The sequence below is a fragment of the Mustelus asterias genome, chromosome 4, assembly GCF_964213995.1.
Source record: "Mustelus asterias chromosome 4, sMusAst1.hap1.1, whole genome shotgun sequence".
Classification (NCBI taxonomy): Eukaryota; Metazoa; Chordata; class Chondrichthyes; order Carcharhiniformes; family Triakidae; genus Mustelus; species Mustelus asterias.
Window position 1 is genome coordinate 53,517,020 of NC_135804.1, and position 16,514 is coordinate 53,533,533.

General features: G+C 41.2%; 1 protein-coding gene across 1 annotated transcript in view; it reads right to left on the reverse strand.

Annotated features, from left to right (window-relative positions):
* Positions 1-16,514, reverse strand: part of znrf1 (zinc and ring finger 1) — a 234,125-nt gene that overhangs the window by 11,657 nt on the left and 205,954 nt on the right. Inside the window, exon 4 of the mRNA XM_078211042.1 lies at positions 413-510. Coding sequence (XP_078067168.1) covers positions 453-510 — 58 coding nt within the window. The 3' untranslated portion in view covers positions 413-452. The remainder of the gene's footprint in view (positions 1-412; positions 511-16,514) is intronic.

A 16,514-nucleotide genomic window follows, 5' to 3' on the forward strand; every position in this document is an offset into this window, starting at 1 on the left:
CAGGCATTTTAATATTTTTCTTAAAGCCTTTACAAGTCCCATGGTAACACTAATTCATTATTAAAGAACCTTCTAGGTACTGACATGGTCATTTCCAAGTTAGGGGTCCATAGCAGTGCTTACCCACAAGACGTTGTTTGAGGATCACTGGCGTAAAGCAAATAAATGTTCAGTTGTTGATATATTATACTGCTGGCAAGCATGAACTTTTTTTCTTCATGTTTTGTCAATCGTAACTAATCTCATGTCAGTTATAATCCAAACCAGCACTTCCCAAGTTTGCTCAAATGTCACCTTCAGGAAAGCATCCTTTCATTTTCACTGGGTCGTTTGGGAAAATATTGGCAAACTGAACAGTTTTTTTGTCATGTCATGACAGTGCAAAGTTTAATTTACAAATCTGTCGTCATACCTTTAACAGAAGGCTATAAGCAGCTGCAGGCCAGGAGAGGTCAGTCTGAAGGGTGTTCTGGACATGATCTGTTCACTTCAAACCATGAATCTATACAGCTGAGGGGAGGAAAGAAAACTTGAATAATTTAAAATGTACAGATCTAACAAATAAATCATACTCATAAATGTCTTCAGTAATGGAGAGTGCGCAATATGCTGCAATAAATGCTGGAACTGGCATCTAACACAACTCCAGACACAAACCGAACTGCAAACAGCATGAAAAAAATCTGATTTGGTGCCACAAAGTATATTTAGCCACCACTATCCGATTATTTAAAATACATTTCCATTGTCCTTCAGCACAACTGAATGGACAACATGTTGGAAGTTGTCACATAGCAGTTTTATGCATGTACATGTGTTGTGATTAAAAACTTTCCTTGGGAATATATATATAAAAATCACAAAGACAGCTTTTCTAAGGCGGAGGATGTCAGGTGCTCGGTGGGAGCAGGGTGGTCAATGGGGGAGTGCTGGAGGGATGGTCCGTACTATAGTTACCCAGAAGTTAAATATGGGCTGGAATGTTACTGCTCCACCCGCTGGAGAATCGGAGTGAGCGAGGGGCAGAGCATGGGGAGGTCCGTTGACCTCGGGCAGGATTTTATAGCTTCAGGACGAGTGAGGCTGTAAAATCCCGCCCATGATTTTAATTCTTCTCTAACTTTTCCTTGGTAACAATTACTGTAAGAGCATTCAAAGTTCATGGCTTAAATCATATCTTTGAATGGGTGCAATTGCTCAACGGAGGTCTGAACCTCCCAGGCAATCATTACAAAGAAAATTACAGCACAGGAACAGGCCCTTCGGCCCTCCAAGCTTGCACCGACCATGCTGCCCGACTTAACTAAAACCCCCTACCCTTCCGGGGACCATATCCCTCTATTCTCATCCTATTCATGTACTTGTCAAGACGCCCCTTAAAAGTCACTACCGTATCCGCTTCCACTACCTCCCCCGGCAACGAGTTCCAGGCACCCACTACTGTGTGTAAAAAACCTGCCTCGTACATCTCCTTTAAACCTTGCCCCCAGCACCTTAAACCTATGCCCCCTAGTAATTGACTCTTCCACTCTGGGAAAACGCTTCTGACTATCCATTCTGTCCATGCCTCTCATAATCTTGTAGACTTCTATCAGGTCTCCCTTCAACCTCCGTCGCTCAAGTGAGAACTAACCAAGTTTCTCCAACCTCTCCTCATAGTTAATGCCCTCCATACCAGGCAACATCCTGGTAAATCTTTTCTGTACCCTCTCCAAAGCCTCCACATCCTTCTGGTAGTGTGGCGACCAGAATTGAACACTATATTCCAAGTGCGGCCGAACTAAGGTTCTATAAAACTGCAACATGACTTGCCAATTTTTAAACTCAATGCCCTGGCCGATGAAGGCAAGCATGCCATATGCCTTCTTGACTACCTTCTCCACCTGCAATGTCACTTTCAGTGACCTGTGTACCTGTACACCCAGATCCCTTTGCCTATCAATACTCTTAAGGGTTCTGCCATTTACTGTATATTTCCTATCTGTATTAGACCTTCCAAAATGCATTACCTCACATTTGTCCGGATTAAACTCCATCTGCTATCTCTCCACCCAAGTCTCCAACTGATCAATATCCTGCTGGATCTCTGATGGTTCTCATCGCTATCCGCAAATCCACCAACCTTTGTGTCGTCCGCAAACTTACTAATCAATCCAGTTACATTTTCCTCCAAATCATTTATATATATTACAAACAGCAAAAGCACTGATTACCTGGAGATGGACAGGACAGTCAATTTTTGCAGGATATGGAAACCAGGTAGGGGTGTGACGGAATTGGAACCATGGCTTTAGGGCTGAGATTTACTTTGCTGCCAATGAAAACCTTAATAAGTTGTCACCACATCACGCAAGGTAACAATTCATCTGATTTTGAAAGCTTCAGTGTGTGTGGCTGAAATAACTAAACACTACAACTTGAATATCTTTATATTTCTCATAAGGATTCAACAGCGTTAAGAAAAGATGGAATGAAAAAAGGCCATTTGGTTCATTCAGACCAGTTTTTTCACAATCATGTATTCATGGATTTCACTTAATTTAATCTCAGAAATGTCTATACAAAAAGCATTGATGGTTGTCAAGTGACACTTCAGAATATTTGTTCATACCCAATGCTTCTAACATAGGGAAAATGTTTGTTCATGATGGCAGTTCTCTATTAATGACTAAAGGATGTAGCAATGCATTCCACATATTACATCTCAAACTTCATTTTGAAAACAGGAAACCAGGTGACAATGCTTAATTTAAACTTTATTTTAGAAAGTGCTGGAAAAACTCAGTAGGTCCTACAGCATCTGTGGAGAGAAACAGAGTTAGCATTTTGAGTCTAATATGATTCTTCTTTGGAACAATGCAAATTTTCTGATTTTAAACCAGAAGATGCTTGGCGAGAAATATTCCTCTATTTTATGGACTGGACATCTGCAGTGCAGTATTACCTATATATATATTGCATCAGTGTAGGTTTACAGATTTAGCACACTATTACGCAGGAGCGTTGTACCAACAGAGTGGTATATTACATAATCAGCATATGGGCAAAACCATGGAACACAGCTACTTATTGACCTATATACGCAATCCTTCAAGATTACACCTACAAAGTAGGCTAACAGGCAGCAAATCACAATATCATACGGCATTTAGGTAGAACATTCACATAAACACATTTCATTGAAACCTTATTCTGACAAAGGTTTAGAAAAAAGATTTTTGATGCTACCCTGTAACGTACTAAACAATTTACCATGTATGGTTTCCACAAAATCCCACAATAACCAGCCAATTTGAGAATTGGACACAGCAGGCATTTCATCCCCTTCCCCATGTCCCCTTCCCCATTAATCACTGCATTTTATGGCAGGGTCATGGCCCATGCAAATATGAAAGGCTGAATCCCTGATCTGTGCTGGATTGGCCCTTTTCAGACATATGATGCAGGTCGTTTATAATAGACAACTATGTGCTATTTTTTTAAATGTTTTCCTATATATTAATGCCAACAAACCTTTGAAAGTATCTGCAATAACAGATTGTTGTGGCCTATATAAACAATGTTCTTAGTGCACAGAAATACCAGGTCAGTACAGCCAGTGTTAATCATTGGGTCCTTGCTCAAGTGATGACATATTTAACTTGTGACTATGCAATTTTATCCACAGTGACAATGCTGGTCGTGTTCCTGAAGTCAAACTCGAGGGAAAACAACATGACACAAAAAGACATACTCCTCAAAAAGATGTACTTGGGGATGAAGTGGAAATGGTCGAGAGCTTCAAGTTTCTAGATGTCCAAATCACCAACAACCTGTCTTGGTCCTTCCACGCTGATGCTACAATTAAGAAAGCCCACCATTGCCTCTACTTTCTCAGGAGACTAAGGAAATTTGGCATGTCCGCTACGACTCTCACCAATTTTTACAGATACATCATAGAAAGCAAGCTTTCCGGATGTATCACGGCGTGGTATGGTTCCTGCTCTGTCCAAGACCGCAAGAAACTACTAAGGGTTGTGAACATAGCCCAGTCCATCACGCAAACCAGCCTCCCATCCATTGATTCTGCCTACACTTCCTGCTGCCTCTGAAAAGCAGCCAGCATAATCAAGGACCCCCACGCAACCTGGACATACTCTCTTCCACCTTCTCCCATCGGGAAAAAGATACAAAAATCTGAGATCACGTATCAACCAACTCAAGAACAGCTTCTTCCCTGCTGCCATCAAGCTTTTGAATGGATCTACCTTATATTAAGTTGACCTTTCTCTACACCCTAGCCATGACTGTAACACTATATTATGCACCCTCTCCTTTCCTTCTCCCCTATGTACTCTATGAACAGTATGCTTTGTACAGCGCAAGAAATAATGTTTTTCATTGTATCCCAATATATGTGACAATAATAAATCAAATGAATTCCCTCCTCTGCAAAGGTTTTAGCTAATACACAATAAAACCTTGGCACTTTAGGACACTTGATACAGGGCTTGCTTTAAACTAACATAGTATCAAGTTGAATCTAAGCTTTCAGACTTTTGGTCTGAGGTCTTTAGCTATTTTACTGTCCTATATGCAAATGAAATCAGAGCATCTTTCTGAAACCTTACACAGGATTCAAGCAATCTGACCAAATCTTCCTTTGTTTTTAGCTTAAAAGTAAAATGCATCTGATATGGGAACTACTGTTCAAGAGACACTTCATTACCTTACAAAATTTTCTCTACCTGAAGCTAAATGAGTCCAAAAATTGATTCTCCCACAGGTTCTGCCTTGCACGGAGCAGCAGCACCCTCCACCTACCCCTCCATCACACCAGCTGAGGTGTCAGTCATTAAACACGACTGCAATCAGCGAACACCCACAGGACACAACATTTCAATATACTTAAATTGGTCGTATACAAAATTATCTCTGGGAATTCAGAAGCTTATCGTATTTGTTCTACTTATTACTCCAACTGGAAAAAAAATCTGTCACAAATCTGTAAAGTGTTATGATCCCAGCTGCTGTTGATACTGGGAAAGACAGATCTCAGAGTGAAATCTGGCTTGATAGATCTAACTTTTTGTTTAGAAATGCAGAGATAAGTTACTGAACAAATTCATAGGAGTCTGCTGATGAACTTTTAATACAAAGAATAAAACATAGAATCTATGCCATCTTTTCATAGAATCCTACAGCGTGGGAGGCCATTCCACCCATCAAGTCTGCATCAACCACAATCCCACTCAGGCCCTATCCCCATGCATTTACCCTAGCTAGCCCCCCTGACACTAAGGGGCAACTTAGCATGGCCAATCCACCTAACCTGCACAGCTTTGGACTGTGGGAGGAAACCAGAACACCCAGAGAAAATCCATGCAGACACGGGGAGAATGTGCAAACTCCACATAGACAGTGACCCAAGGTGGGAATCGAACCTGGGTCCCTGGCGCTGTGAGCAGCGGTGCTAACCACTGTGCCATTAAAATAATATTTATTGAAACTAGAAAAATTAGCTATATTATAGCAAGTAAACAATTCCCACTATTTCTTTAACCCAGCAATATCTTTACAGAAACATAAACCAGTGAAGAGTTACCACTAGCTCAATAACAAACGCTTCCTGTTTGGGACTGGCACAATTGCAAATGGTTTTCTTCCAGTGAATTACTGAGCATTCACTTGATGCTTCTTACCAAGCTTGTGTTCCTCCCCGAGACACCCAGAAATAGCACTGTGAACTCAGTTTCTTCAACTGCAGAACAAACAAACTCAGTCTTCCAGTAGCACTTCTACTAAACTGATCACCTTTATGAGTCCTCTAACTGATAATTCAGTTAAACGCTGTTCCAATGGTTTTTCTAATCAGAGACCTTAAAAATCCCTGCCCAGCCTCTGTTTAGTCCCAATCCAGACTCTCAGGCACCAAGATTCACAAACAAAACATTAATGAAACAGAAACCATTTTTCGCTTTTCTTAACACACAAATATAAATTCAACTTAAAATTGTATATTCTTTAGATCAAAAGTGAAACATCAGCTAAACAATCTTTTATTTATGTGGGCTTTTTTTAGTAAGAGCATTACCAGCTGTTAGTTAAGCTAACAGCTGATGCAGTTTTGAGAATCTCGTTATGGGACAGATATAAACGCAACAGAAAAGAAGCAGTGTAGGTTCACCATGAGCTTCTCAGGGACAAAGAATTTATAATTTGGAAGAAAACCTAAAAATGGTAGTACTGAGTTAGCAGAGTGAGATGTTTAAAGAATGATCTGATAATGGTTTAAGACTGTGAAAAGTTAAGAAAGGGTACAGAGTGAAAAATCATTTCCACTAGCCAGTGGAAAGGTAAAGAGAAGTGACAAATTTAAAATCTCAAGAAAAAAGGAAATTCTTTCCATGGAGGCAAGTTAGAATGTAGAATTATCTGCCAGAAACTACTATTTAAAGTAGAATTTATTGATTCTTTCAGAAGAAAATTAGCCATTTGATGAGGAAAAAGTATTGAAGGGTATGAAGAGTAAAAAGGAGAGTCATTTGAGGAAATGGCTCATGTGGAGAAAAGACACCTACACGTTCTTGGTGGGCTAAATGGTCAGCAGTTCCTATACTCTGTAACATTCTGTGATTCGTTGAAACACCAGAAACTAACCTGCTCCCAACCATCTTCAGTGTATTTGAGCCATTTGATTTATCTTATTCTTCGATTTCCTCATTCTATGCAGGTATACCTGTCTTGCTTGGATAATCCCAGGCTTGGTATTGTGAAAATAGGAATATAACCCACAAGCCTGGATCCTGCACATCTCTACAGAGTGAAGTAACAGTGATTTCTTCCCACCAATCAACACCCAACCAACTCCCATTCCCCACCCCTACGTCCCAACACACAAAAAGAAAACAATGAGAATGATAAATATACACATTGTCAGATGTTTGTAATCACATTTACATTTCCTATTTATGTAGTGCAATCTTTCTCCAGTGGCACTGTCAAAATGTAAAAGTTACAGAATTATCTACAGAACTTCTCTCTGTATCTGATTCACCCGAATAGGGCACCGGGCAGAAGCAAAGGCAAACTCATGCATTTAAATACAAGAAAGTGTTAAAATGCCAGAACTGTCAAGCTCTTTTATATGTGCAACATAGCACGCAACTCTATGCCAAATCAACGTTCAGAGCCCTTAAATATCTACTCATTTTAAATATTTCATTCAGTTCAATCCTCTGAGGGGTTCAGCAGAATTTCATATGGCAGTGAAAACATACAAGGTTAAAATGACATTTTTATCTATTCCCATCTGCCATATTTCTGGATTGATATAGTCAGTGACACATGTCTACATACCCAAATCTCCAGCATACTGTGGTTTAAAAAGAACACTATCCTGAAATTCCAGAGGGATTTTCCTGAATACTGCAGTTACTTTGGCACCGGACTGGCAGAACTCCCACGGAACAAGCCACTTTAAAATGAACTATAAGTTCACCATTTTATTCATTATACATTTAACCTCTCCAGTCAGAAATCCATAAACACCAGTAATTTAACATTTTTTCAGCTGAGTTGCAGAAATAGCTTTTGATGTTGCGAGTTCTCCCTCCTCCTTGCAGCAATCATAGGTACTTGCAACTAGACCAAATATTTTGGGTTGGTGGGAGCTGTTATGTTTAACACAACTTAGCTATTTTTAAAGGAAAGTTTAATATTTGATCGTCTGGAGGAAAGATTTCAAACTGCACAGGAACAGGAAGACAAAGGTGCCCAAGTCAGGAGCCTATGGTTTAAAGCCCCATTCTAGAGCTTGAGTACAATGCTGACAGGGTGCTGCATTGTCCCAGTTGACCTTCAGATGAGATGTTAAATTGAGGCACCAACTGCCTGCACCAGTGGATTGGGTGAATATTAAAATATTCAAAGAGCAGGAAGCTTTTATAATGTTATGAATAACATCCTTCCGTCAATCCCTGTAATAGAGCCAGGCAACTTAGAAAGGAAAGTTGAAGACTTCTGAAAAATCTCTTACTAGTGGCGTTATCTACTTATCTATTTATCTTTTTGTCCTTCAGTTTCCCTATTTTGTCTTAATTCTTCCCATAATGGCTTCTTCCTTACTGTAAGCTGGTTCTGTCCCACCATTCCCAATCCATTTATTATTTTTCACTCAATTTTCATCATCTTATTCTTTTTATTTATAATTCATATTGCCCAAGATTGTTGTCATTAGAGAATTCAGCAGTTATCCCTAATTACAGGTCATTGTGTGAAGTGGGACATTGGTGTGAACAGAATGGCTGTGTATTCACATTTAACTCTTTGCAAATTAACTACTGCAACTACTGGGAAACTGGGAATATTCTGAGAACCACATGACTAAAGTGTTTTTCTTTTTAACTAATCAAACACTATTTTCCTGAGAATGACAGTAGATGGCAGTATATCACACATTTTCTGACAACTTCAACTTAGTGATCCACAGCACTTTGACTGATAACTATGGTGAAAGAAAGGGAATGCAAGAGCATTGGGAGAGAAATCACTTATTCTCAATTGCCACTTCAATCTTTGATAGAAAGTAACTGAAGTGCCCACTATAAATCAGAGATTACCTTCCTCCACTTAATACCATTACCCCAGAGTTACTGAAGTGTTAGGGAACTCCCTGTAATAGAGCCAGGCAACTTAGAAAGGAAAGTTGAAGACTTCTGAAAAATCTCTTACCAGCGGCGTTATCTACTTATCTATTTATCTTTTTGTCCTTCAGTTTCCCTATTTTGTCTTAATTCTTCCCATAATGGCTTCTTCCTTACTGTAAGCTGGTTCTGTCCCACCATTCCCAATCCATTTATTATTTTTCACTCAATTTTCATCATCTTATTCTTTTTATTTATAATTCATATTGCCCAAGATTTTGGTCATTAGAGAATTCAGCAGTTATCCCTAATTACAGGTCATTATCACATCATTATGTAATTTAGTAGTCCTGTTTGGGAACCAATCGGATCACTTGGCTCCAGTCTCATTACACCTTCGGTCCAACCATGCACATAATAAGCAAAATTCCAGAAGTGTTGTGAATGACTGTGCCTGACATTAAGTTGAGTGACATTAAGGTAACACTCAATCGAGCGTGGCACCAAGCAACTCGACTAAAATCAAAGTCAATGGGGATCAAGTGGAAAAACTCTCGTGGCTACAGTTATATACTTCACACAAAGTAAGATAGTTATGGTTGTTGGATGCCAATCATTTCAGTATTAGGACATGCTGCAGGAGTTTTTCAGGGAGGCATCCTCGGCACAGCCATCTTCAGCTGCTTCATCAATCGCCTTCCTTTCATTGTTAGGTCAGCAGTGGGGATGTTCGCTGATGGCTAGCTACATTCGCAATTCCTCAGAGAATGAAGCAGTTGCATGAAGCAAGACCTGGAGAAGTCAGGCTTGGTTTGATAATTGGCAAGTGGCAGACAATGACCATCTGCAACAAGATATTTCACCACCTCTCCATGATATTCAATTGCACGCCCTTTGCCGAATTCCTCAGCAATATCACCACTTAGCAGAAACTGAACTGGGCCAGCCACATAGATGCAGTGGCTATCAGGGCAGGTTGCAGTGAGTGGCTCACCACCAGACTCCTTAACGCCTCTTCATCACCTATGGGGCGTAAGTCATGAGTATGATCCACTGGCCTGGATGTGTGCAACTGCAACAACAGAAGCTCAGGACAAAGCAGTCTACTTGATCCACATCTCATTCAGCAGCGTAAACATTCACTTTTTCCACTTCTAGTCTAACATGCTTGCAGCATGAATTATCTACAGGAAGCACTGCAGCAAGTTGCCAAGGCTTCGTTGGTGGTAGTTCATAAATCCATGACCTCCAGCATCTAAAAAGAAAAGGGCACAGGTGCCCGAGAGCACCACCATGTCCACGATTCCTTCCAAATTACACAGCATTTAGAGTTGGAAATATATTGCTGTTCCTTCACTGTCGCTGAGTCAATATCACAGTATGTTCCTACCTAACAGCATTATGGCAGCACCTTCACCATATCGGCTGCTGTGGTTCAAAAAGGTCTATGCACCTTCTCAAGGGCAACACGGTCTTCTTTTCAATTTAGGCTGAAATTATAACTCAAATCGAAGATGCATGCCGGGGCTGGAGCTTGATGGCCGCACTCAAGTGGGCGCACTGTGTGGAACAACTGACCACATGTGATCTTGTGCTGTTCGGCTAATTAATGTGCATTCGCAAGGAGCTGATTCTCTGGGTGGGGTCAGGCAGAACTGGCCCTCCCTGCCATTGCCTCATGGTCAAAGTACCATATTTAAAGGGCACCCTGACAGTCTGCACTAACCCTTCCACTTTTGCCTGGTTATTACTTCATCCTTCCCCATTAATCCTTCCTTCCTTGGTCATCCTTCACACACCGCCATCACCCACTCGCAAGCATAGGCTGGCAATTACAGAGCTCCCAAAGAGGACAACGCAGGGACAACACATCGTTAATCAAGAAGTCTACCTCAGCATGTGCATGCCACTTAGCTGAGTCATAAAAGTCAACGATTATTTTGCTATTTAAAAATCAATCATCCTTCAGGATCTGGGCATTGCTGGCAAAGCCAGCATTCACTGACTTTCCCTAATTGCCCTCAAGGAGATTTGATAGGGGTATTAAAAATCATAAGGGGTCAGGACCACTGCTGGAAGGATTGAGAACGAGAGGGCACAGATTTAAGATCTTGGGCAAAAAAGCCTATGGAAACATGAGGAGAAAGGTTTTCACACAGCGAATGGTTAGGATCTGGAATGTGCTGCCTGAGAGTGTGGTGAAGGCAGGTTCAATCAAGACATTTAAGAGGGAGTTGGATTATTACCTAAAAAAGAAGAATGTGCATGGTTATGGGGAGGAGGAGGGGGAATGGCACTCGGTGAATTATTCATTTGGACATGATGAGATGAATGGCCTTCTGGGCTAACAATTCTGTGACTATGAGCTTGACTGGGGAGATGCTTGGAGGATATTTCACCTGCTGGGCTGTTGAGAACTGGAGGTCATAGTATCAGAATAAGGGTTTTGCCATTATCTCATCTCAGTCGATTCACCTTGTACTGACACCACTGGGCTGAATTTTGAAGTATTTTTTAAATGTAGTGAGTGGTTAGGATTTAGAATGCACTTCCTGATAGGGCAATAGATACAGGTTCACACATAGCCTTCAAAAGGGAACTGGGTAAATACTCAGAAAAAATTGAAAGGAGATGGGCATAGAGAGTGGGACTAACTTGAAAGAGCCGGTCCAGGCTTGATGGGTCAAATGAATGTGTGTTCTTCTATTATTCTACTTCATTCTATGTGGTTCTAAGTAATCCCATACAATTTTACATGATTTTATATTTGAATAGAGGGTTTCTGCACCGAGAGGCTTGTAAATCTTTGGAACTATCCACCCTATTCATCTGTGGATATTACTCAATCATTGAATATATTCATGCCAGATATCGATAGTTTTTTGGGTACTAATGGAATCAAGGTTTATAGGGCTAGCCGAGGCGGATCAACAATGATCTTTCTGAATGGTGGAGCAGGCTCGAGCAGTAGAAGGACCTACTTTTGCTCTGAATTGCTAAGTTTAATGTAAAATATGGGCGGCATGGTGGCACAGTGGTTAGCACTGCTGCCTCATAGCGCCAGGGACCCGGGTTTGATTCCTGGCTTGGGGCACAGTTTGTGTGGAGTTTGCACGTTCTCCCCATGTCTGCGTGGGTTTCCTCTGGGTGCTCCGGTTTCCTCCCACAGTCCAAAAGACATGCTGGTTCAGTGTATTGGCCATGCTAAATTTTCCCTCAATGTACCTGAACAGGTGCTGGAGTGTGGCGACTAGGGGATTTTTCACAGTAACTTCATTGCAGTGTTAATGTAAGCCTACTTGTGACACTAATAAATAAAGAACAAACTTTAAAATATATTTCATACTTGGCTTGTGAATAGGATAAGTAAACTGCGGTGAGTCCTTAAAAGCATAAAGTAGGCTGTAATTCCACATCTGTTTCTATTTGTTTCAATTCTCCTCCACACACAGCATGAAGAATTACCCACTAATTTATACTGCAGCGCTAACAGTGTATTCAAACCTAGCACCAGTTCACCTTGACCTTGAAGACTTATAATCAGAGACAATGGAAAGATGATAATTAAAATTTTCCTTTAGCTTTTGTTCCATTTTTGTGGTGTACTGGGCCTCTCAGTCACCTCATTATTGCTGTGCAGAAGCACCTGAAGAGTATGCTGTGGGGCAGTATAGCATGGGGTCACTGCACCATCTCTACAGAGTGGAATGGCTACTTTAATAGCTTTCACGGTCTGTATATTTCTAATTGCTTTTCAAGGAAAACTAAATTGCATCAATACACATGGCAAAGAATGGAAAGAATTTCTAGGGAACCACTTTAGGCACTTTTATATTTAATGTACATTTGTAACATAAATTTAAAGACTTCCATACATAAGACTCTTACTTCATGATTAATGTTGCCATTGCTTGGAGAAAAATCTTGAGAGGAAACACAGAAATGCAGGTCTCTGATCTCATCAGTTCTTCATAAGTTATCTAACCTTATACGACTTGTCTGGCGCCCTCAATATAAAAGTGCCTATTCCTTTTCACAAGAGCATAGAAAATATTGCTTCTCAGGTTTACATTTTTTATAATTTCAGGAAGTAGTTGGCAGTATACAGTGGTTAAAAGAACGATCACAGATGGTCCTTTGTTTTATTAATGCTTCCTCTGATTAAGGGGAAACAGTAATGGCTGTTCCACACTAGATAATTGCTATGCATTCCATTTATTATTAAGCTGGTGGTTAGCACTGCTGCCTCACAGCACCAGGGTCCCAGGTTCAATTCCGGCCTCGGGTCACTGTTTGTGTGGAGTCTGCACGTTGTCCCCCGTGTCTGCATGGGTTTCCTCCAAGTGCTCCAGCTTCCTCCCACAGTCCAAAAATAGGCTGATTGGCCATGCTAAATTGACCCTTAGTGACAGGGGGATTAGCAGGGTAAACATGGGATTAAGGGGAGAGGGCCTAGGTGGGATTGTCAGTGCAGGCTTGATGGGCCAAATGGCCTCCTTCTGCACTGTAGGGGTTCTATAATTCTAATCTTAATTGATAAAAGTAGAACATTTGGTATTGAAACCAAAAAGCTAGGATTTAATTCAAACTCCACCTCTCTTTCCTCCTTTTAAGTCTCTCTTTAAGACTTAACCTCTTTGACCAAGCTTTTGGTCACCTGGCCTAACAGCTCCTCCTTTGGCTTTGTGCCAATGTTTGGCTCACTATGTTCTTGCAAAGCAGAGATATATTTTTCTCTGTTAAATATGCTATATATTTATCTGTAGGGCCCTTGTTAAATTAATTAAACCAAATTATACAGCTTAAATTGCATTGTTATTTTCTTAAAAATATAATCTTCCAAATCTAGGTGGCGTGTCTCCTAATTAAAGTTTCTTGGTTAATGTCACATTTAAATGAGGAATTTGCTCACTAGTCCAACCCATTCTGCTGCCATCCAGATAAGGGAGCACAATTTTTAGTTCAAACTGTGCGCTGTGTTTGCAACATCAATTATTCCAATCATCAAAAAAAAGGAATGGCAATTGAAAGCCACCTCTGAAGCAAGTTAATTGGGTACTGCTAATATATACAGTTCTACTTCGTTATAAATCTGAGATTAATCTGATAGGTATAAGGAAGAGCTGTCTAGCAGTGATTAGAAGACAATAATCCAATCGCGGGATTTGAAGGACATGAACCCATGCCAGCAAACCTCGAGCAACTTTAACTACCTGAACACTGATTAAATTGCAAGCTTCAAATTATTCTCAGTTCCCATTGTTTATGACAGATCTCCAATTTTGTAGTAAGGTTTATCTGATTTTCTGTCCTGTTTTCCTGCCAGCCGCAGCACCTTCTCAGTGTGCTGTCAGTGAATTCAGTCTCCTTAATGTATCATGACATCCACATGAGGGGATTAACTGATGTGACCGCATTGCTGAATGTTTAAATTGACAGGGACAGGGCGAGTGAGGAGGGGGAATGGAAAAAGAGGTAAAGCATTGGAAAATCAGGATGTAGAAATGCAAACAAAAAAATCACAATTAACCAATTCTACTTCAGTTTCTTTGAAATGTGCTAGATGAATGCTACATTTAATTAGTTAAAGTGGGAATAATTTGATTAGGACTGATACTGGGCAAGTTGACCTGGCTATAGGTAGTGCCAAAAAAAGTCTAATGACTTCACACAGGTGATCAAAGTTAGTGAATGCATGTCTTATCTGCAACACCTCCAATCTCTCATTGCTTACAGTGTCAGTGCCCATCAGTTACCCCACAGCAAAAAACAATTACGCCTAACATTCACATACTCCATCTCATTCTCACACTCTGAACTGAACAATTTGGCTAACCTTATACCCAGCTTTTACAGTTTCTACATGCTTCCAGCTATTCAGCTACAGCAGGCACATCACCCAAACACACTGCAACAAGCTTGATGGCATTCTTCCCTGTCGATTGCACAACAAGGTCACAAAGAACCACAGGAAACATCATAAAACCCACATCACAGTCCCACTTGTGACTGAGACTGTTGCATCTGACTGCATCAAGAATATTCAGGATGATGGTATGTTCCTACCTTATGCCCCTTCTCAAATTACACTTACCCTCGTTCTTAGCTATCATGAACTGCAGGTTGTGGACGGTGTGGCCAAGGACTTCTTGTGTTCCACCTCATCTCATTGAATCCCTACAGTGCAGATGGAGGCCATTCAGTCCATCGAGTCTGCACCGAGTCTCTAACAGTGCGTCTGACCCAGACCCTATTCCTGTAACCCCACACCTGATCGCAACTCTCCCCTTCTGCATTTTTTGCTTTCAGAAAGCTAAGATTTTCTGCCTGGACAGACAGTGCAGCCTCACTATGAAGGGTGAGACTTCTGATGAAGATGCACAATCAGTTGACGTGACGCTGTCAACTATCAACTCAGTTACTAGCACTGCACACATACTTAATAAAGAATTGGGACGAGGGTGTGGTGAGTCACTGGGCAATAGTTGCTTACAGCATGGCCAAGGTGAAAGAATAACATATGAGCCAGCTCCCCAGAGGGCAAGGTCACAAGTAAGCTCTGTTGTAGAACACTCAGCTATTTCATTCATTCATTCTTCATTCTTTTAGCGCACACACAGCATGCCAGTACTAATGTCCCTACAGTCAGGGCATGCTATAAGTGGTAAGAAGCATTGCATTTTTAAAGTTTCAGGTTTCTATAATGCCTACATCAGTGGCACTATGGAGCCAAATTTTGCCAAAAACTGCTTAAAACTATACAGTAAATCGGTGCTCTTATGAAACCATGTGAGTAATCTTGACAGCATGTTTCTTCTGCTGGAATTTGACACATTAAACATGTTTTGAAACTCAAACTTTTCAAATATATTGGGTGCTATTTGGAAGTACATCTTGATCTCACTAATCCTAGACAAACAACAAGATTTAAGTACATTTGTAATTTGCTCTCACCCACTTAAGACCATAAGACATAGGAGTAGGCCATTCAGCCCATTGAGTCTGCTCTGCCATTCATTGAAATCATGGCTGATAATCCTCAACTCCATTTTCCCACCTTATCTCCATAAATTTTGTTCCCCTTACTGGTTAAACTCACCAAGGTTCCTAGGGCTGCACCTTCCAAACCCACAACCACCACCATCTAGGAGGACAAGAACAGCAAATGGCTGGGAACACCACTATCTGGAAGTTCCCCTCGAAGTCACTCACCATTCTGACTTGGAAATATATCGCCGTTCCTTCACTGTCAGTGGTTCAAAATACTGGCATTCCCACCCTAACAGCACTGTGGGTGTACCTACACCTCAGGAGCTGCAGCGGTTCAAGGAGGCAGCTCACCACCACGGTGGCACAGTGGTTGGCACAGCTGCCTGACAGCACCAGGGACCCAGGTTCAATTCCAACCTTGGGTCACTCACTGTCTGTGTGGAGTTTGCAGCAGTGTTAACTACTATGCCACTGTGGTGGTGAACTGCCTCCTTGAACTGCTGCAGCCCCTGAGGTGTAAGTACACCCACAGTGCTGTTTGCACATTCTCCCTCTGTCTGCATGGGTTTCCTCCTACAGTCCAAAGATGTGCAGGTTAGGTTGACTGGCCATGCTAAATTGACTCTAGTGTCAGAGGATTAGCAGGGTTAGGATGTGGGGTTACAGGAATAAGGCCTGGGTGGGATTGTGGTCAATGCAGGCTTGATGGGCTGAATGGCCTCCTTCTGCACTGTAGGGATTCTATGATTCTGAAGGGCAACTAGGAACGGGCAATAAATGTTGGTATAGCTAGCGACATCCATAACCCGTAAAATGAAGAAAATAAAACTACAACCAGATTTGTACAGTGGCACAGTGGTTAGCGCTGCTGCTTCACAGCTCCAGGGACCTGGGTTCGAT